The 21,923-nt window shown below is 41.6% G+C and overlaps 4 protein-coding genes and 1 long non-coding RNA gene across 10 annotated transcripts; 3 read left to right on the plus strand and 2 right to left on the minus strand.

Moving 5' to 3' along the window:
• The first annotated feature begins 116 nt into the window (after positions 1–116).
• Positions 117–2,602, plus strand: LOC105284726 (60S ribosomal protein L10a). Its single transcript, XM_011348468.2, has 5 exons — positions 117–265; positions 835–990; positions 1,673–1,821; positions 2,086–2,258; positions 2,371–2,602. The coding sequence occupies exons 1-5, from the start codon at positions 261–263 to the stop codon at positions 2,539–2,541; spliced, it is 654 nt and encodes a 217-aa protein (XP_011346770.1). The 5' UTR covers positions 117–260; the 3' UTR covers positions 2,542–2,602.
• Positions 2,603–3,436: 834 nt separating this feature from the next.
• LOC105284734 (tyrosine-protein phosphatase 10D) lies at positions 3,437–14,773 on the plus strand. 4 transcript variants are annotated; one of them, XM_026972401.1, is made up of 23 exons: positions 3,437–3,664; positions 5,754–6,196; positions 6,427–6,705; positions 6,789–7,070; positions 7,245–7,511; positions 7,622–7,948; positions 8,072–8,386; positions 8,454–8,795; positions 8,913–9,203; positions 9,315–9,518; positions 9,641–9,746; positions 10,897–11,123; positions 11,196–11,272; positions 11,386–11,520; positions 11,595–11,717; positions 12,005–12,153; positions 12,472–12,607; positions 12,674–12,740; positions 12,816–12,917; positions 13,371–13,478; positions 13,655–13,714; positions 13,805–13,961; positions 14,078–14,773. In XM_026972401.1, exons 2-23 carry the CDS (start codon positions 5,773–5,775, stop codon positions 14,103–14,105), a joined length of 4,206 nt encoding a protein of 1,401 aa, XP_026828202.1. In that variant the 5' UTR covers positions 3,437–3,664; positions 5,754–5,772; the 3' UTR covers positions 14,106–14,773. The 4 variants fall into 4 exon arrangements, with proteins under 4 accessions (XP_026828202.1, XP_026828203.1, XP_026828201.1 ...); XM_026972402.1 differs by lacking the exon at positions 3,437–3,664 and adding an exon at positions 4,427–4,559; XM_026972400.1 differs by lacking the exon at positions 3,437–3,664 and adding an exon at positions 4,567–4,768.
• On the minus strand, positions 14,603–16,962 carry LOC105284725 (cytochrome P450 9e2). Its single transcript, XM_011348467.3, has one exon. The coding sequence runs from the start codon at positions 16,659–16,661 to the stop codon at positions 15,156–15,158; it is 1,506 nt and encodes a 501-aa protein (XP_011346769.1). The 5' UTR covers positions 16,662–16,962; the 3' UTR covers positions 14,603–15,155.
• Positions 16,963–17,068: 106 nt separating this feature from the next.
• On the minus strand, positions 17,069–19,291 carry LOC105284727. Of its 3 annotated transcripts, none has more exons than XM_026972406.1 (5): positions 19,066–19,291; positions 18,562–18,656; positions 18,210–18,482; positions 17,803–18,036; positions 17,069–17,713 (listed from the first exon to the last, which is right to left on the minus strand). In XM_026972406.1, exons 3-5 carry the CDS (start codon positions 18,363–18,365, stop codon positions 17,573–17,575), a joined length of 531 nt encoding a protein of 176 aa, XP_026828207.1. In that variant the 5' UTR covers positions 18,366–18,482; positions 18,562–18,656; positions 19,066–19,291; the 3' UTR covers positions 17,069–17,572. The 3 variants fall into 3 exon arrangements, with proteins under 3 accessions (XP_026828207.1, XP_026828206.1, XP_019888949.1); XM_026972405.1 differs by having other exon boundaries at positions 18,562–18,791; XM_020033390.2 differs by lacking the exon at positions 19,066–19,291 and having other exon boundaries at positions 18,562–18,882.
• A 107-nt stretch (positions 19,292–19,398) lies between these two features.
• Positions 19,399–21,651, plus strand: LOC113562598. Its single transcript, XR_003406989.1, has 2 exons — positions 19,399–19,561; positions 21,245–21,651. It is a non-coding gene; the product is annotated as an uncharacterized LOC113562598 (long non-coding RNA).
• The last annotated feature ends 272 nt before the right edge of the window (positions 21,652–21,923 follow it).

Genomic DNA, 21,923 nt, shown 5'->3' on the forward strand with positions numbered 1-21,923 from the left:
ACCGAGGCATAAAAATTTTCGACGTAACGATTTGGTGGAATACAGTCGGCGTCAGAAATATCCCGAGACACGCAAGTGTGCGCATGCGCAAGTGGAGTCTCCGACGCACAGGATTTTCCCCACAGGATAGCCATCTAGAACACTGCGTGATCAGTGGATGACCATATCCCTCTTGCATAGTGTGGCGTCACTCCTCATTCTTTTCCGGCATCGGTCCTCGAGAAGTTCGGTCGTGTCCGCGTCGTCCTCTACCCGACAAAATGACGTGAGTATATAATAATCCTGTAAGATCTTTGCAATCCTTTGCAACAATTTTGCACTTTGCAGCGAGCAAATGCATCGAATCACGATTGTTGGCGAACGCGTATTATTTTTTACCGATTCCAGATGTTTGCGAATATTGATGCGAATATCGTGTGCTGCTATCGGCGTGCATGCACGTGCATACTATCGTACGTTATATTCGCAAATTTGAGGAACGAGCGGATTTAATTTGTTTTAATATAAATTTTATACGATCGCTAATTTAACGCGTTTCACAATCTTGACGCTATTCCCTTCTCAAAAGCACCATTATTGGCTAATTTATGTACAATGATGGCCGTCGAGTTGGAAGGAGATTAAGGTTAAGTCTACACTAGGTGAGGTCAATGTGAATCAATCTAGCATTGCGCCTCAATCGGTGTCGATACACTTTCTTTTTTTCATATATCGTCGATTGTTATATTGGAGTTTAGATATTATAAAATGCCGAATGATAGCGTGGATATACCCGCTTACGCGGAAGTAATTTTTGAGGTTACGAAGATGCAAATCTGCACGCTATGATTGCAGGTCCAAGGTATCCCGTGATACTCTCTACGAATGCGTAAACGGCGTGCTCCAGCACTCCCAAGAAAAGAAGAGAAATTTCCTGGAGACGATAGAGCTGCAGATTGGCTTGAAGAATTATGATCCACAGAAGGACAAGCGTTTCTCAGGCACTGTCAAGTACGTTCTCACCTGACTTTGAGGCATTTTTTTCATTTTGCAATAAAGAAATCATTTTTTTTTATTTAAATGAAAATGTAAGAATGCCTCATAACACGTCAGGAAGCTAGGTTTTACCTAGCGGACCTACACCCATGGTCTTAAATAAATTGGGGAGGTATTTATACCGTTATTTAAGTTAAAAGGGATCACGTGGATTCATGATCCTTCTGGTAAGTTCTTCTACAGGTAACATTTTGTACAGGAATCGTGTGAATTTGTTCATCAACCTTATTAAATATAATAAGTTCAGTAGAGATTCAGTGCCCATTAAAACATTATCTAAATCTTTGAGCAGTTTTTTTAGAAAGTCTGAAAATTTCTATTTTGATGATCAAGCATAATATATATTATATGATATAATTATAAAAAATGTACATTTTATAACTATAATTAATAATATTAATATTAATTTATAACTATGTAATATAATAATTATTTAGCTAAAGTTTATAGAATTACCAATGTTCCATGATGTCATATTTATTGCATGTATTATCTGAATAATCAGTGTTGCAAGACATTTGAATCTGAGAACATTGGGACTCACAAAAGAGATGAATACCGTGCATTATAAACTCGCACACGGAAAACGGTCAGATTTTACTTAAATTTTGACGATTACTGATTCTCATTATGTCAGGTTGAAGCATATTCCCAGGCCAAAAATGCAAGTGTGCGTTCTTGGCGATCAACAGCATTGCGATGAGGCTAAGGCGAATAATATTCCGTACATGGATGCAGAGGCATTGAAGAAGCTCAACAAGAACAAGAAACTCGTCAAAAAACTCGGTATGCCGCCAATGTTTTTTCCCGTGTATCTCAGTATTTAACAATCTTAGTTGGCGCTATTCCCTTCCCAAAAGCACCATTATTGGCTAATTTATGTACAATGATGGCCGTCAAGTTGGAAGGAGATTAAGTCTACTCTAGGTGAGGGCAATGTGAATCAATCCTAGCATTGCGCCTCAATCCGGGTCGATACACTTTCTTCTTTCATGTGTCGTCGATTGTCAAATTGTCGGGCGAAACTCAACACGTGCGTTTCTCTTACAGCGAAGAAATACGACGCGTTCTTGGCCAGCGAGTCATTGATCAAACAGATTCCCCGTCTCCTTGGTCCCGGTTTGAACAAAGCCGGTAAATTCCCTGGGCTGTTATCTCACCAGGAGTCGATGGTCGGCAAGATTGACGAGGTCAAGGCCACCATCAAGTTCCAGATGAAGAAGGTGAGTTTTACGTTGAACAGTCCCGTCTGACTATTTCTTCTTGATCTGGTGTTTTGATCGACGATCGTTTTGCGTTTCCGTACTCAATCGGTATTTCCTTTTTTTTTTACAGGTATTGTGCCTGTCAGTGGCGGTCGGACACGTTGACATGACGCCTGATGAGCTCGTGCAGAATGTTCATCTCTCGATAAACTTCCTCGTCTCGCTGCTGAAGAAGCACTGGCAGAACGTGCGTTCGCTTCACATCAAGTCTACCATGGGACCACCACAGAGACTGTACTAAGTGTGCATACCTGCAATTCGCTGCATCACGTTTGTGACAATAAAAAGAACAAGAAAAGAAAGCAATAGCGTCGATAAACCTGCTCTTCCTCCTCTCGCTACGTTCATCATCCATCATCACAATTCACCAATTCCGTTTTCCACCACTTGAACACTAGTCTTAATACTTGGCCTCTTCGGTAAGCTAAGCCACTGCGCAATCGTGCGATATTACAAGTATCTGATAATATTTAAAGTGACACAAATTTATCATAAGGAACTCGGTTCGATAAAGAGATAAGGATTTATCGTCGTAAAGAACATATATATACGCTTGCATCATTATTTGCATACTGTAGAGTATTTACAAATTAGCGATCAGAAGCGATACGAATTCAATACTCGTTTAAAATCTTAAAATGATTGAGCGTAAAATAATTTGATTTACTAACTTTAAATTTATCAGTTTAGATTTGCGTTATTATCTTATGCAATTTAGATTAATTTTTATGATCGTGTGCAAGCGTAGCGATAACACATTTTACAATTACTTCAATTATTATTACAATTATTTCAATTATTATTTTACATTTGAATTCTTTTACGCTTGCGACGGATTAAAATACATTTTTTCTTTGCAGATACCTGTTCGTAGGTACCTGCGACGCTTGACCCTCGAATAGTATACTCTAAGTAAGAGATAATGCGTCACGTGACGGCAGGCAATAAAGGAAGCAGCCGGATCCACAGGATCCGGCTCCACGGGTGCTTCTTTGGGGTTCGCGCTTACATGTGTGCGTGGGCCCTAACTGAGATCCGTATAGGCCTGAACAAGCCACACCATCGGTATGCTATTTCCAACAATCTTTGTGGGGGCACGTTCGGCTACGGTCGCCGCGCTTTGAAGAGGCACATGGTTTCGAGTTCCGCCTCGTAAGCAGATGTCACCGGAGCCGGGAACCCGCATTTAGCGCATCTCACTCGCGCGCTTTTGCGCGTTCATTCGCGTGTGTGTTTCCTGCGAAATCTAAACGTCCTGCCAAACGCGAGCGTTTATCAGTTCCTCCGCGGGATTTCCGGACGGTTCGGACCGTTCCCTTGTGCATCATCGGAAAATTCAAGCATCGATGAATCGGAACGTTCATGTAAGTTATCGAGTCGTTCTCAAGTTACTTTTTGGAGGGGGGAGGGGGGGAAATAGTAGACTCTTTGAGAACTCGATGTGAATCGACTTTGAAATTCACATCGAGAGTGCTTTCATTTCATATACGTTTATACGTATCGCGTAATAAAAGTAGCGTAGACACGAAAGCGAGCAACGAGGAAAGAGAGCATATTTAATTGATAAATGCGAGCGGGACAATAATGACGCTCGATAGAGAGAGACAATTCGCTGATACGGAAGCCTGATTTCTATTTCCGATAAAAATCGTCACCTTCCGTAGAACGCGATAAGCGCACGTAACTCCACATTATATTTACACATCCTTGTTTTTATATGATCGACACGAAAATGATCGCATGATAATCGCCGTGTTATCGTACAAGAAACTTGACAAAATTCGAGCTCTTTCGAGGAGAAATCCTCGATTTTCGTGATTGTTAAATCATCGCGGAACTGTGCGTCTATCGTATCGTATCATAATGCGTCTTTTAGAAAAGTCATTTAGAAAAATCCTGAATCTCGAGAATCCCTGTACTAGTATCAACAACCCGAGATTATCGCTGGCGAATGTAAAACTGCTCGTCCCCGTCCGATCCCCCATTTCTTCCTCGCCGCGGATGGACGGTGGAGAACGCAAAAATTGAATGCGTCGTGCCGGGGACGTCGGACGGACGGCCGGCGCTTGTATTTGATTAATAAAGTGGCCGCGAAAGAGTGCACTCTCGGACGAGAGTGGACTCTAGCGCGTTATCAGCGATATCAACTACAACAGAGCGGAGACGAGCGACCGACCAACCGGGCGGAAGGCTGTCAACGAGCGCGGTTGGGCAACGATTATCGAAAGCGTCGACAACGACGACGACGAGTCACCGACGGTACGCCGAACATCGTCCTCAAACAGTCACCGAGGGACCCGCGGTCCGGCGGTATCGCGCGCGTAAATTATCTATTCGCGACCGAATAGGCGCGAGAAGTCGAGTGTTGTCCCGTCTGTTTAGCGTAAGCTGTAAAAAACGCCCCGTGTCAGTCAACAGTAGAATGTAGCGACTACGTTTCTACGATAATACTAGCGCGAGGATTAATGGTATCGATTGTATTAATTATATTGTGCGCGGAGTCAGTCGAAAAGTGCGATCCGATTTGTCCGACAAATTTTGCTTGATTGCGTTCAATAGAAATAAATTGTTCATCAACCATAAGTAATCACCATCTATGATTAGACATTATTGTTTACGATATAAACATTATCAACATTATTTCTTGTATTACATGTATGTGGCGTCTTAAAAAGCTATTAAAAATTGAACCAAACTTTTTGACTGACCCAGTGCATGACGGTACATTAAGTGTATTATATAATGTATTAACATATAGAGTGCTTCTTGCGTGCGAAATCACGATTTTTCTCTCGAAAATCATCGCAGCAGCTCGCTTTATCGCGATTTTTTCAGAGTTTTGATGTTATACATTTTTATGAGTACGAGTCACGTTCAAGTTTGATTAAAACGGTGCCCATTCGCCAGCGCAGCGAGATATCTGAAGTGCAGGAAGCTATATTTCGAAAAAAAACTGGACGTATCCTTGAGTGATCACGCGTCCAATTCTTGAGAGGAAACAAATGTAACCGCTGCAAATCACGAGCTTTCTAAATCATTTCCGCTCTGCGTTAACCGAAATGCGCTTCATTTTAATAGAAATCTTTAGTCGTTGCATCAGCGACGATCCATTTAAAATATTGCGTCGCGATTTTCAAGGGAAATCTTAAAAGTACTTTTACAATAAAAATACACAAAAATATCGTCAATTCTTTATTTTCCAAATTTCTAATATAAAATATAAATGTACTTCAATTTTCAAGTCATTATAGTGTTTTCACGGATGATACAAACACGACAAATATAACGCATTTAGATTGATTTTCGCTGGTCGATCGTGTAGATTGTTTCATCCGATAAATTCTAATTAACAAATTCGCGTATGGGACTTCTTACGTATTTTTATTAAATTATTGCAAACTGAATATCTCGCAACGATCAAGGGACGATCCTGAACAATCGATTTCTCTGCAGTTACAGCATTCACTGGAACATGATCCTTGAAAAACGCTCGGTGCTGCTTATCCTCACTCTCTACTTCCTCTGCGCGTTCTGCGATAACGATGACGCATTCGCGATACAAGAGACGATTAACACCATGTCGGCAGGATCGAGCCGCGATTTTGGATCGACGGAAAATATCGCAAGCAGTGTGAGCCACGATCCCGGAGAATTTACGGAGAATCCCACGAGCTCGGCAAGCGGCGATCTTGAATCTACGGAGACTCTCGCGAGCACCACGACCTATAAATCCACCACCAAATTGCAGACGACCGATTCCTCGTCGGAAACCACTGATGGATCATCGACCGTCACGCAGACCACGAAATTTACCACTTTTGTTCCTGAAAGCACAACTTTCGCAGATAACAGCACGATGACTTGCGATCCTGCTACGTGGCCGATAAACGCGAGCGGTAAGAAACGTTTTACGGAAATTATTGGTGAATTAATTGGGAAATTAATTCGTATGTAACATATAAATCAAATTAAGAGATTAAAGGACTTTTGAAAATAATATACATCAGTTAGGGAGAAAGAGGAAGAGAAAGTACGCGCCTATTTATTTTTATTCTCCCTATATTTTTTATATTCTTTATATTAATTATTTATATTTTTATATTATTTATATTAATTCTGTCTGTAGCGGAAACAAAGGACGTGCTTCACTTGACGGTAGATGACAAGAGTATGGAATGGATCGCTCTCTCATGGGAATCGCCGTGCGCGGACGCGACGAACGTTTCGGTGCTATACTCGGTCGAGAGATACGACGGTGAAAATTACATCCAGATTAACGAGACTGCCACGCGACACAACGCTACCAATCTCGATCCGTGCACGCAGTACACGTTTATCGTGAGGGTCATCACAGAATACTGGATATCCGACGGTTTTAATCTGACGGAAACGACCGATTACACTAGTAAGTGTACCATTGAACTCAGTCGCGAGCCAACTCGCGAGATTCAAACAAATATTGTGATCGTACTCGTTTCCGACTTCCAGTTTCCGACATCGGGGACGTGCTGGATCTGACGCACAACGTTAGCATGAACGTTATCGAACTCGCTTGGAGAGCGCCCGTGGAACACGCGAGATGCATATCCAGTTACTCCATCACGCAGTGCGACGGCAGTTCATCGGCGTGCAGCAAGATCAACGTTTCCGCCACGAACTACACCGCGAGCGATCTTGAGCCGTGCACGGAGTATCATTTCACCGTCAAGACGCTGACGCCGACCGTGGAGTCCGCCGGTGTAAACGATACCGCGAAGACGACTTCGCCGAGTAAGTTTGCCGTTTGAGGATCACGCGATTCAGGATTGAATAGCAGGCGCGCGGCGTCGTCTTCGCGTAATGCTGTTCCGGATCGAAACAGAATCGTAATCGACATGATGCCTGCGTAACGTTCATCGTTGAATTTCGAAAACTTCGTCTTTGACGACTGCTTAATCCTCGCAGAGCTGGCAGCGCCGGGGTCGTCGACAGTTACACCTGGCAACTTTTCTCTGAGCGTCGAATGGAAGCCACCCAAGGTTGGCGCAAGCTGCCTGAAGCACTATCGCGTCACTGTAGACCCCAGCAATTCCACCTTCTACACCACGGAGACGAACATAACGATCCCGCATCTGCACGCGTGCAAGGCGTATCACGTGCACATAACTGCCGTGAACGAGAACGACGTCGATGGGGACACGTTGCCCGTGAACGGCGAGACGCTTGGTTCCAGTAAGTACAATATATGACTGGCGTTTTCATTTCTCACGATGTCAGTACGACGGACGTGGTCCAACATAGACGCTAGCTACTTTGTCGATGCAGGCTCTTCCGCTTTTCAGAAACGAATCCACCGGTATCGCACTCGTTCTTAGCGAGCGCAAACAACATCTCGATCATTTGGAGCATTAATAAGGAGAACAATCACTGCTTGCTAACGGATGTAGTAACCATGTGCAATTGCACTGTGAGGAACGGGACAGGCTACGAAAGCGTCGACAACATCTCCAAGACTAATATAACCACGAGAAACGCCACTATCATTAGCGGAACTACCGTCGTCACGGACCTGAGTCCTTTCACGACTTACGTCTGCTCGGCGTTCACCATTAATAATGGAGAACACAGTGACCCTAGCGAATTAATTCAGGCCACGACATTGCAAGATGGTAAGCGGACAATGTTGCAATAATCCTGCAGTTTGTTCGGCGAGATAAAACGTAACGATAAATTAAACAACACAATCGACTGATCAGTAAATAAACGCAGCTAACGTTTTTTTAACATTTCAGTGCCGTCAGAACCGATTGTGCTTCCTGTAAAACACAGCGGGGACTCGTGGTTCCTGCTGACCTGGGAGTCGCCGAGACGTCTGCCTGGTATCTTGGCGGAGTTCGAGATCAGTCTCGAATGGGAACCGCTCTACCCTGTTCCACGTTGGTGCGCCGAGGAGGAACCGTTAAAGCCCATAAGGGTGAATGGAAACATGTACGATTACAATTATACCACGGCGAGAGCGTTCGCGAATTACACGGTTCGGATGAAGGCGAAAACGGTGGGATGGGGCAACCCCAGTGAGCCGCAGACATTTCGCACCAAACACGGAAGTAGGTTTACCCTCGGTCTTTTTACACCTCGTCTCAGGAAATGGTAAAATTATATCGGCTTCGTCAGTTCCAGAAGCAATCACGAAAATGTCCGCACCGATCATCAGGCCGAGCGCGAACGACTCAAACGTGCTGGACACGATCCTGACGTGGGGCCCGCCGTGCTCGTTGAACGGTGTACTCGAAGGCTACAACGTATCGTTTTACGGCACCAGAGTCTGTGTGAAATGCAAGGACCATAATTTCTCTACCATGCATATATGCACAGGATCCAACAATCACATGTGCTCGATAAATCTGAACGAGCTGAGAGGGGAGTACAATTACACCTTCGAGGTATCCGCTAAAGTTCTGTATATCGATACTCCTGGACCGTCGAAGAGTCAAGTCGTGTTGTACCCTGCAGGCAGTACGTATGAATTGGCGGACGATTATAGAAATTCCGCGATCGTTATTTATTGTTATTTGACTTTTTCTTATAAAATCTGCGAAAAAATAATGAATAATTTTCTCTTTCTTGTCGCAGTACCGCCACGGCCGTCGCAGGCCTACGTCCAGACGATCACCATCGATGCGTACAAGGCGCACAGATCCACAACCACGGCCACCGTCCTGCTGCCGCTTTTCTCCAACGCAAACGGCGACATCAAGTATTACGCCGTGATGGTGGCGATGGCGAGGCACAACGAGCAGTCGAGCGCGAGGTTCGAGCTGGTCACCAACGACACATGGCCGGACACGTCCGCCTGGAAGGAAGCGATGACGAGCGACTTCGCGATAGCGTACCAAGCGACGTGGAAGAACTGGTATCCCTATCGTAGGTGATACGTCCATGAAGTAGATATAGGACGTGCTAGTAATTTACGAGGGCGCGTGACGCCCGCACGTGCGCGTGCATCATTAAGTGATCTCTGCGACCCTCATTTAGCGGACCAGATCGCCGATTACGGTCAAATGAGAGCAATCAAGTACACGGTCGGCGAGGACGTCTCGTGCAAGGATATCTCGTCTAAAACGGACAAGCCGATGTACTGCAACGGCCCGCTCAAGCCGGACACGTGGTACCACGTGAGAATGCGGGCGTTCACCAACGGTGGCTACGCCGACTCCGACGTCTTCCTGATAAAAACGAGTGAGTATCCGGCGCGATCCACCGTGCGAGTAATTGCGCGGACACGCAAACATGTTACGTAATAAAATCGAGCGAAAATACTATTTTATATATGTCTCGTTTGCCTTCTCCAATTTGGTCAGAGTCGGAGCTGGACGTCGCGCTCGTCATCGGGGCCGTTTTCGGCATCCTCGTTGTGGGAATAGTGGTGACGATGATGCTGCTCGTGCGAAAGTGCTCACCGTACATGTAAGTCACGTCGCCGCTAATTGTTGATCCAGAAAAAAATAGCGCGGAGAGATAAGCGATCTTACGCGTTGTTGTAACGCGGATTACCCGTATCTTCGTATCTTGATCGAACACGGGTATCGCGTTGTCGATTCGCGCCGCGTTATCGAAGGACTCTTGTCGTACGCGTGTAATTCCCCCCAGATCAGATAAGATTGAAGATCTCTGCCGCGCCGCCGAAAATCTCGAACAACGAATACAATCTCTAGCTATCGGTAGCCGCAGTTTGCGTCGCGATGCGTGCGCGGGTCGCCGAACTGAAATCACATGCGATGCACGCGCTTTGCGATCTTGGCGCGGGCTGAAATGCGGCGGAGACAGGTACACGCGTTTATGAACGATGATCAATATTTATACTATGAGTCAGAAGGCGAACTATAGCTAGAGCGTGAGCAAGGTCGCTCGATGCACGCGCGTCTAATCGTGCACGCTAAGGTATACATCAGCGCATTATGGGCTCAGTACTCGACGAGGAGGTGTCCGTCGCGGTTCGAGCGTGTCACCGAGCCGCGAAGCAACCAAGTTCGGATTTTCGGATATTTTTACCATGGATATTTTTAAGCGCGTGGGACGCAGGTGAATCGAAACGATAAGGAACACGTCCCAGTTGCGCTGCTCGTGACGTTTTACTGTAAACTACGGCCGGAAATTCGGCTATGACACCGAGCTTTCAGGAAACTGAGTCGCTATATTCGTTTCTAGCCAAGTGCGTAAGCGTTTATTGCGCAAGATTTTATTGTATCGCTACTGTGTGAATGAGTCGCCCACGCTTCGCGGTCTCGACGAAGGGAAGACACGCGTATATATATATACGAGATGCGGAAAATGCTATTGCGCATTTCTGTGCATGATACGTTTTCGTTGCTGAAATCGAATGTGTTAATGAGAAGACGTTGACTTCAATTATCGCTTTCCTATAATCTTCGTTACTTTATGTATTATTTATTTTCTTAGATATGTATTCTTTATATTTATCTGTATATTTGCATTTTATCTTTGTCATTCCTCGATTACATATAAAAATATTGTAAAACTTCATTTTATGCGGTTTTTTTCAGTTTTCTGCACGCCTTGTAGAAATTCACGTCGAGCGCGTTTTCTGTTATTTCAGAGTGTTGCGACGATTTTTGCACTCTGACATGCCCGGTTCGCCAGTGCCGGCGCCGTTCACCAGAAAAAAATTCATCAGCCACTGTCAACAGCTGATCGACAATCCTGGGAAGCTGAGCAATGAATTCCGGTTGCTTCAAACTCTCAGCGTCGACCTACAGATGCCGACTAACACCGCTTGTCTGCAGGCCAACCGAAAGAAAAATCGCTACTCCGATATCTTACCTTGTACGTACTTATCTTGCGCTTGATCGTCGTACACTTGCACACAGTATTACGAATCATGATTCGTACTTCCAGATGATTTCTCAAGAGTAAAACTAGAAGTGATAGACAATGATCCCAACACGGATTACATCAACGCATCGTTTATAAGAGCAAGTATTCTCTGCGACGTTTGAATGCGCGTGACGGTCTTTCCTACTGAAAATTGAAATCATTGAAATCACCGATCGCCGAGTAAAGAGCGTTAATGTATCGTATACTTCAGGGATACACGGGAGAGGACGAGTATATAGCCTGCCAGGGTCCAAAAGAGGAAACCACTTATGACTTTTGGAGAATGGTCGACCAGTACAACATTAATATCATAATCATGCTGACGCAATTGGTCGAAAAGGGCAAAGTGAGCTTCTGACACCATTAGTTAATCATGACGAATCATCATTATTATTAATATATGCTAAATTCGTCTTTCAGGAAAAGTGTCATCAGTATTATCCGACGATCAGGGAGACCTTCCGGTACGAGAACATGACGATACGATGCACGAGCGAGTTGGATTACAGGACGCACACTCAAAGAACGCTCGTTTTACAGAAGGTTTATGTTTTATGCAAATGTCATATCTGCGAAAGAGACTTACGCGCGTTGAATATACATCCGTGACGACCGATAATAATAATAATAATAATAATAATAATAATAATAATAATAATAATAATAATAATAATAATAATAATCTTTATTCACGGGTGCCATTTTTTAGTATACAATAAAACAATTAAGAAAATATAAAATATATATATATATATATAAATAAAATTAAATATACAATATAAAATACATATATAAATCGTAAATAAAAAATATATATATAATAATTGCAGGAGAATAAAAAGAGAAATATCACGCACTTACACTTCAAAGACTGGCCTGATCACGACGTCCCGGAGGATTTCGACGCGATGATCAATTTCTGCCAAATCATGCGCCGCAATATCAGCGCCAATAAAGGTTTCATCGTCGCTCATTGCAGGTATAAATAAATTACGGTGCACGTGAGCGGATCTATACTTTTCTACGGTTCTGCGGTACGGAATCTGCGGAATCTTGAGTGAATCATTGTTATCGCTGTATTTGTTTTCACGCATAGTCGTATCGGTAGCATTAATACAGGATCGAACTCGCGGAGAATGTTTTAGAAACATATTTGCATAAATTACGAACAGAGTGTTATCGTTTGAAAATAGTATTACTGTACTGTCTTGCATCTCATTTTGCAGCTGATTGCAATTTTTATTACGATTAATTGGCACTATACACTTTGATAATGGGATATATCGACATTTTACAGCGCAGGAATAGGCAGGACGGGCACGTTAATAACGATAGACATTCTTCTGCAACATCTTCGAGATAATAGGAAATTGGACGTCTTCGGCGCCGTGTATCGATTACGACATAATAGAATAAATATGGTGCAGAGAGAAGTAAGTATAGGCTGTTCGGCATCGCGAATAATGCAGGAGATACTAATTAAATTCTTGTATTTTCAGAGCCAATACGCTTATATATATAATTGTATAAAACAAGTACTAAAGAATCCGTACTTTCTAAAAACGTGTAAGTATCCTCGTATTTGTACGTGTTTCAAATTAAATAGAGCGAAAATTGACTCATTATCTTGCGCCCCCGCAGATAAACCACCGCCGGTCGATCCAGTCTACGAAAAAGCCGGTACTAACAACACCAAAGATACAATGAACTCTGACATGAATCTAGTTAGCAATCTTGAAATATGTAAGTAACATGATTACGTTTTACTCTGCGGCAAATTACACATTTCTTCCCGCGGTATTATTATTCGTAGTATTATCACGGAAAAAGCACGGTAGAAATAACATTAATCTATTTTGTACTGCAGAATGAGAGTCTCTCCAACTATATCTAACACGTGATGAGGTAGGAACAAATGCTTGGACTGCATCTTGTCTCCCCTCTGTTGCTCTGCTTTCCTTTTCCCGCTTCGTTTAATCCGCTCGTTGTTCATCGGATGACGTTCCTTGAGCTAACGGCACACTAATAACGGCATGCACCGCTTCTCTGCACATGCACATTCGTGAACTAACTCTTAACATTAACTAATTTCAACCTGCTCAAAGTACTTCTTTAAGTTGTTTCTACATCGCACAACTGCGTATCCGATTTATTATCCCTTCTGGTAGTCATGATTACTGCGTTGCGTTGTTCCAGCGAAAGAGTACAGTGCATCCACGGAGTTCTCGGAATCAATCTGCAATCTCTCTTCCCGGTCTACCATTTCTTCACCCGCGAGACATCAGAAAAGCGCGACAATTAGGGGTAAGACTGGCACACGCAATCTCGTGAATCGGAACTGTTGTACATACGTCACGTCGCCAATTGAATTGTCGAGAAGCGGGAGAGCGCGTCTTTGTTCCTCGATATCGGCGAGCATCGCCAATTTGCTCGTTTACAATGCGCGAGGGATTTCATTGCATGTGTAATTTTGCTTTAAGGTCTGAGACACTACAGATCGATGGGTGTCATAAACATAAAGACTCGTCGCATCACCCTAGGTCAGTGATATATCGTAATTGTATTAATTGTATTAATAACGTTCCAATAACGTCAGAACGCAACATTACGCTGTTATGTGCTGTCTCTAGGAAAATCCCGCACTTTGGATTGTGTTTTTTATAAAGCGCTCAGAGGCTCGTCGCACGAGCTGAACAGAGAAAGCGTAAGGCAGGAGAGCCTCCCGTTATTAAGTTGCTCAAGATCAGCTGACGTACTTGACGACTGCGTGCAATTCGCGGACGGACAGTAAGCCTCGTTTCCTTCCTTCACTCGTTGAAGTTTACGTTGCATGCGTGTGTGCATCCATGTGCCTTTGCAGCGACAGCGATTTATGAAAACCATATTCTGTTTTTTTTTTGCAGACACGTGAAAGAGACGATTGAGTCATAGAGTTTACGCGCGTTAAAGTGTAATCGGCGAGTACACCGATTAGATTATTATATTGTGTAACTGTATATTGTACACGTGCGATAAAACGAATTCCAGGAGCTCTTAGTATTAGGGAATCGACACGTTACTTCACGCATCTTTTTTTTATGACAGAGTTATCACGGACATGTGTGAGCATTCCCATGTATACAAGTGTAGAGAGAGAGAGAGAGAGCACATGTCAGCAGAGTGTATTATGTGATATTGAGTGTAACACTTATCATGGTTACCTGACACGCGTCTTGAGCAATCTAGTCCATTACAGTTGGAAAATATATGTTGTGGATCACAAAGGCAGAGAGGTCGCGTAATTGGACAAAGTTACGAGTATTAACCGATATTAAACGAGAAACTGTCAGGTTCTCTAGGATAACGTAATCGGTAAGAACTGTACATATATATATATATATATATATATATATATATATACGTAAGAGTTCATGCATTTTACATATATCTTATTTGTACTAGTATTTATTTACAAGTCACAAAAGAAAGCGTACACAATTTGCTTGAAGAATCAATCGTTCGTTCGACTCGTTCGATACAATTCGCTGTTGCCTTAACGCTAGACGAACGTAGTATTAATATTAATGCCATTATACTTTCTGAATAAATTAATATCGATATTTAGTGAAATTATCTTTCGGCGAGACAATCGAATCTTGGCCTCTCCTAATAACGCTCCTATATACATCATTCGATAATATAATCATCTTGTTCTTCGGATAAAGTTAATGCATTTTCAATTTTGCTCAAATCTATCATAATGTACTTGTTCTTAAAAAACATCATCATACATAGATCGTACAACTGAGATATATGAAATATATCTCTATATTATGTCATCGCAACATTCGATGTTTAATATTTACGTGAATTTCTTGATGATAATCGGACAGCTTGACTTCTCTGATAACAAATGAGACAACAAATGTAACTCCATGTACATTTAAAATCTGAAAGTTTTTGTGATATCTATACTAAGCGAATGATGGCAAAGTTGCTCGCTCAGTATTTCCTCGCTCGTAGCCTCAACCAGAAACCGCCGTCTGCCATCACCATAAACGACTTCTTGTCCAGTATCATGGGTATCCTTGTCTTGACGTCGGGCTCGAATATGCAATGCTGCAGCATGTGGAACAACATGACCTTCATCTCCATCAAAGCAAATCTGTTAGCTATGCAGATCCTCGGGCCGATACCGAACGGCATGTAGGACGAGCTGTTCACCTCGCCGTTCAGGAACCGCTCCGGCACGAAATCGTTCGGCCGCGGGTAGTACTTGCTGTCGCGGTGAATGGCATAGCTCTGGAACCAAACGACATCACCGGGCTTCAGCGTAACTGGTTCGCTGTCTGGAGTTGCCGGCGGTAATTCGAACTCCTTCACGCACACCCGGTCCAGGGAAGACACCAGCGGATGCAGCCTCATGGACTCGCTTACTACAGCGTCCATGTAACGCATACCGCAGATAGTCTCGTAGGTAGGTTTCCCATTGGTCTCTTCAAGAACATTCTCGATCTCTGCTAACAGTTTGTTCTGAACATCAGGATTTATCGCAACCTCATGCGCCAGGTAGCTCATGCTCGTGGATATGGAGTCGAAACCGGCGAGGAAGAAGACCAGGGCCTGAGCAGCCATCTCTTCGACGTCGAACAAAGGTTCACCGTCAGCGTCCTTGCTCTCCATCATCAGGTGAATCACATCCGGTCGAACAACTCCCTTCTCACGTCTGAACCTCACCGAGTCGCTGATGATCTGCTTGAAGAAATTCTCTGTCTTACTCTCGAAGAACTTGATTCTCAGAAGATTCGCCAGATTCGGGAAGTTCCTACTGATGAGCATCTTGTACGTTAGCGCACCGTTAAAGTTCATGGTCTTCTGGCCGAGCAAGAAGAACTCGTTGTTAGGTTCATTGAAGGAGTCCACATCGATGCCGAACGCGCAGCTGGCCACTACGTCGTTGGCGAATCTACACTGGATGTCCTTCATGTTGTACGTCTTCCCGGTGCTGCCAGCCTCAGCCGCAATGAAATTGGCGAAATTCTCGGCGCATTTGCACACCAGTCCAAACATCAACTTTATCTTGTTGGACGTGAATGTAGGACTGAGGTGCCGTCGCGTCGCGCGCCACTGATCATTCCGTAGGCCAAATAGATTTCTACCAGCGATCGGCTCGAGATTCTCATTGACGAAGTTACGGTGGTTGCAGAAGTGGTCGAAGTTCTTGATGGTGATTAAATTGATCAGATCCAGGTCGCGTAGCACGTAAATCGGCGTCGTGAAGTCGTAGAAGCCGAAGTACTTCGCGTCCGGGAACAGGCGGTACGTGTTGCATATGATCTCGGCCAAGGAAATCCGCCGCAGGATGAAGGGTCCCAGGTTGCCCAGTAACGGAATCGGCAGCACGTGCGGGATCTTCAGCCGTTTGAAGTACAGCAGAGTGTTGGCGATGAAATAGTACAAGCAGAGGCACGCCATCAGCGTGGCTAGAAGTGCAGTAACGGGCTCCATTGCAACGTTAAATTCTCAAATCTGTCAGTTGGTTACTCGAGGAGAAGAGACCTCGATGCTTCTCGCTTCAGCGATTTACTCGGGAACAGTTCCCGCGCGCAATTGTCAAAGAAACGGACTCCGCGAGTTTATATATCGAGTCCGTTCACGATTTGCGAGATGCTTGAGAGTTGATAATTTTAATGGATTACGCAACGAGTGCACCGCGAACAATGAGTGACTTCTCTGCATTCTGCATGGTATTAATTAATAATGTAATGCTATCTAGTTATTGTATTTCGAGGTAGAATTATTCTAGCATCCCTCAAAGAGTTATTCGCGACTTATCACGCTAACGTTTCTCGAGTACAATTACAAAGAACAATTGGGGGGAAAAGAATATCCGATAATGCATTCAGTTCAGTTTCCTCGTTTTCATTACATTTTTTTACAGATTACACCCGTCCAGTAACAAATAACTTTCCAGTATCTTATTTTTATTTTCCATTATTCACGTAGAAAGGAAAAATACAATACGTGCTTTGAGTCTACTTATTTATCATGTTATTCTCTTTTCCTCCCATAATCTTGCCTCATACACTTTATTTAATAACTTTCAAGGACCATCTCGAGATAAAAACTATAAACATTTTTTTCCTTGAACAGTAAGAAATGTATGCCAAACTCAATCGATGATAAAATGTTATCTTTTCAACCTAGATGTATTATCTGCATTTCTAACTACAAACAAGATCTTTCTCCGTGTTAAGATTTGGAATCTTTAGGCACAGTATAATTAAAATTTGCAATATTTCAGTTTAGATGCAATATTCTCAAAATTATAAGCTTTCTTATCTTTTGTGTAAGTCTGCGTTTTCACATCAAAAAATTAGCATAATCTTGTTTTTATATCAGCCCGCAAAATGTACATGTTAGACGGATGTTTTGGTTTTCTTAAGTAAATCTACGTAAGCTTCGGCAATTAAGTCTTCTTGTTTAATCAGTAACGCTTCCATAAGGTCAGCGGCAATCTTCTGTCCAGCTTCTATGTCTTGATCTTCTTGCAACACCACCTAAATTAAAATGACAACTTTAGAACTTGGCGAACTTCACTGACAGACCTTCGTGGAGACAAAGTAGAAGAATGAAAAGGAATACTTGCTTCCAGTTCCATAAAAGTGCCTAAGCCATCGACTTCATCGACGTGTACTCGAGTCTGCCCAACCATGTACAATTGCCTGGTTTTGTTAACCGTTCCAAACACACCGATGGAATGAGATAAAATATTGGTAAGAGATTCTGCAGTATCAGAGTCGAGTGTTACTTTATCGTAGCTGGACAGCCTTGGTCCGAGCACGTCTGGTCGTTCGTAGGAAATTAATTCTGCGCTACCATCCTACACATAATGCAAAAAGACACATTTCAATTCAAGTTCAAATTATTGTATATATATATATATATATATATATTTAAAAAAAAAACATTTTTTAAATTGAAATACATGATGACGGTGTAACAGCAGGATTTTCTACTACGAAAATATTATATAGAATGCAATTGTGTCGTTACCTCAAATCTTCGTAATTTCAATCTCCCCCTCGTTGCATTGAAGAAAATATCGCGCTGCTTGATTACACGCCTACCGGTGATATCGCTCAAATCTTCGATCTTTGAACTTGTGCTACCGATATTCCGGATTTGCGCTTTTATCTCGATATTCCGCATAGTTTTATTTGGAAATTTGTACGAGGTCAAGAACAATTTATCTAGCGACGTTTCATTCAGATTACTGCACAATTCTACAACGTTTGATCCACCCTTGTTACGTTCCGTTTGTAGACTCTAAATAAAGAGAAAATTCGAATTTTTTATTCAATTTTCCTTATAAATTCTACATTTTTAATAGAGACTGCAGAATTACGTGTTTAAACTGCTTGAACTTGAGTTGATAACTTTATTTCATCATCTTCTTCCTCGGAAGAGTTATCGCTATTGCTCTCATTTGAAATCTCCAACCTACTAACCATTTTGACAGTTACACGTCTGTACTGTACACACATACACTACGGTCCACTAGACGGTTATCATAAGTCCATTTTGAGATAGTTTTACGTATACTGTCTTTAGATACTAATACAGCTACCTGATTGGCTAGAAAATATTTTAATCGTATTCAAAACGACCTTATATATGAATGGATTATGAATACTGACTTATGACTATAGCAGAGCTGTTCCGAAATACGACGTAACAATAGATTTGTTTTTTTGGCTTGAACTTTTTATACTTTTGCACTTATGTATGTACGCTTAGGCATTAAAGAGAAAAAAAGAGAAAGAATAGAAGTTAGTAGAAGATAAGACGAATCAAGACGAAAAGTTCATGTCAATTGAACCGACAAACAATGATTTTATTGACTAATTACCTTACTGGCCTGGTTCTTAACTTTTAAATTTAATTTCGCGGAATGTATCAATGTTATCAGTTTTAATTCAAAATATAACGATTATTGGCGATATATGATGATTAATTGCTGTTCTTGTAATCTTCATTGCCGATTAAAGTAATTAAACGTTATCAGAACCAACACAATTTACAAATTTTATATGACTTGCAATATTCGACCATTACAAAATCATTGATAATTGTCCGGAGATATCAAACCATAGACTTATATAATAGACTGCGCCATCCCATGAGAAAGGCTGAAAACTGATTAGTAAGAGAGAGCAATAGCTGCGGTGGTGCTATCTCTGTTTAATGTACGTCGTGGTGGGGATGGCCAATGCCATCAAATGTCTGTCGCAGTAGTGTCGCAGTTGTGTAGTAAAGAGTGTACAAAATAAAATAACGAAAATGGTTGCGATATGTTGTATCTGTAAGATAGAGCAGAGAACTATTACGGATGTTAGTCATCATAGGTAAGTAATGACAAAAATGTATACTTAAACATTAACCGTATAGCGATTACGTTCTGTGAAAAATGTTTTCGCGTTCCATGAAAAATCAACGACCGAGTAGATTCTGTTTGTTGCTTTTTCTGAATTTAAAAGGCTACGGCTCGCTCACGGTAATAGCAGAGAGAAGCCCGAGAGCGGTCACGCTCGCGTTTTAACTGTAACGCCTCAAACGTGGACATATGCGTTCCACTTGACGCTCCCAACGCTCGCGGCGTCATTCTATCTTTATTCAATATTCAGTGAGCAATAAAGACAGAATCACTTCAATGTCCACGTTTGAGGCGTTACAGTTAAAACGCGAGCGTGACCGCTCTCAGGCTTCTCTCTGGTAATAGCAAGCGGCTATTAACTCGCGTTTACTTTTTGTAAAGTTTTAGTCTACCTTTTCGGTATAATATACCATAACTCATCGATAAAATTATTACTGAAATGTAGCTGCAGAACTCTTTTAATTAACTGAGAGCTTGCCCATTAGCGAGTATTATATCTGATTGTATTTTATCGATATTTTTTCTGATTTATTGATTATTCAGATACGATAAACTTATCGATATAAAATTTTATATTTATAAGTTTTTTCAACATAAAAATATTTGATTTATATTATCGAGAAATCAATCTTATTTGTTTTGATGCATTGCGTTATTCGATTGAAAAAATGGAACCTCGTATTTCTTTTATACCATGTGCCAATTTCAGAAATATAACTATTTTGTAGCGTAATTATAGTCAGGGGGATAAAGAAAAATATATTTTACATTTGTGTCTTATATTTACATTCTTCAATCTTACATATTTCTTATTTCATAATATTGTATTTTATTTGTTATATGGAGAACGTAATGCGCGATTGCGCTTCTTTGATTTGGGACTTTACTCCGCAAGCCTACCCTTTCACGCCTTTCCTATTGCCGAACGCAGCCATTCTCCTCTGTCTCCTCCAAGCGCTTTCCCCCCACTCTCGATTATGAGAGTGAGAGAGAGAGCACCACCGCAGCGCTACTTCCATTTCTCTCTGTCGTCTTCAGCTCGCCCGTAAGAGCGCGCAGTCTATTATATACGTCCAGAGAGAATCTAGAAAGAGTGGAACGGATCGTGTTCCCTTTTCTGATTGGTGCCGCCATTAACGGAGAAACTTCCGCACTTTTTCTCCGTGGTGCTTGAAATCTTTGCACGTTTCACACTTTCAGTGCGATGAGACAGTATTTTGGAAGCAAAACAATGGCTATGCATAATATTGAATAATATTCTATTTTTGTTACAAGACTGACTTGTATTACTTTTAATAATATGTAATGTGTTTAACACAAAAATATGTAGAATGTGCAATACTTGTAATGTTAATGACACTTGGGAATTTTATGTTATGTTTATTTATTGCATATTCTGTTTTTATACTATTGTAGGAACATAAAACTTAGTTTATATTTTTGTTATTGTAAACCGTACTTTTATACTTATCATTTTTGTTGTTAATATGAAATTGGCATTTTTTACATTTTCTTGGTTTTCTTAGTACTATTCCCAACACTTCCACACAAGTTATATAACATGTTATATTGACTATGATGTCTTCACTTATTATTATACATTCATCATATAGCATAATAATGTTTCTTTTACATGTGTATTTTTGTCTTTTAGGTAAAACAGACAACTCGTATAGAATTATGGATGCATCAACTACAAACACAAGGATGTGATACTTAACAAATAATAAGCAACAGCAACATATTTATACTTTCTCACTTTACATTGCAGTTGCTACATAACACAAGTAAATGTATATTGCATTTATCTACCTGACTTCGCAATTATACTGAACAATAATGTAACTGGTATTTTGCGTTTGCTGGATCATTTGTATTTTTCACATTACAGTTTATTCATTCTTGTAATATATACATTTGTAATATATATATATTACAAATGTATAAGAAATAAGGACCAATGATCTGTCCATTTAAAATTCCGCACCATACATTTAAAGACCAACGATGTTGATTGTCAAGACTGTATAATGAGAAATAAAGAGATCCATTAAAAAAAAAGTTAACCTTCACATAAACCTTGACAGGTGCACCCAAGGTCAAATCAGTGGCAGCATCTTATGTTCCCCTTGAAGTCATAAAACTTTTGTAAGAAACATTTTTCGATACAAGATTTGGTTTATGTCTATACTTAAATTATAAAACAGTATACTTTGGAACGCTGTAACTCACTGAAAAATGGTCCAATTTCAAAAAACAAAAAACCGTTGTATTCGCCTCATTGTCAGCTACAACTTTCACTTAGAGAGAAAAATCGACTTCCATTTAAAAAA

This window comes from Ooceraea biroi, chromosome 9 (assembly GCF_003672135.1).
Source record: "Ooceraea biroi isolate clonal line C1 chromosome 9, Obir_v5.4, whole genome shotgun sequence".
NCBI lineage: Eukaryota > Metazoa > Arthropoda > Insecta > Hymenoptera > Formicidae > Ooceraea > Ooceraea biroi.

Bases quoted from the DNA above. Each gene is read 5' to 3' on its own strand.
- LOC105284726 (XM_011348468.2), top strand. The intron at 991-1,672 runs GTACGTTCTCAC...TCATTATGTCAG, and splicing joins CGTTTCTCAGGCACTGTCAA to GTTGAAGCATATTCCCAGGC. The intron at 1,822-2,085 runs GTATGCCGCCAA...TTTCTCTTACAG, and splicing joins GAAACTCGTCAAAAAACTCG to CGAAGAAATACGACGCGTTC.
- LOC105284734 (XM_026972401.1), top strand. From the start codon at position 5,773: ATGATCCTTGAAAAACGCTCGGTGCTGCTTATCCTCACTCTCTACTTC. The intron at 6,197-6,426 runs GTAAGAAACGTT...TTCTGTCTGTAG, and splicing joins GTGGCCGATAAACGCGAGCG to CGGAAACAAAGGACGTGCTT. The intron at 11,273-11,385 runs GCAAGTATTCTC...CGTATACTTCAG, and splicing joins TCAACGCATCGTTTATAAGA to GGATACACGGGAGAGGACGA.
- LOC105284725 (XM_011348467.3), bottom strand. From the start codon at position 16,661: ATGGAGCCCGTTACTGCACTTCTAGCCACGCTGATGGCGTGCCTCTGC.
- LOC105284727 (XM_026972406.1), bottom strand. From the start codon at position 18,365: ATGCGGAATATCGAGATAAAAGCGCAAATCCGGAATATCGGTAGCACA. The intron at 18,037-18,209 runs GTAACGACACAA...CATTATGTGTAG, and splicing joins TGAAATTACGAAGATTTGAG to GATGGTAGCGCAGAATTAAT. The intron at 17,714-17,802 runs GCAAGTATTCCT...ATTTTAATTTAG, and splicing joins GCACTTTTATGGAACTGGAA to GTGGTGTTGCAAGAAGATCA.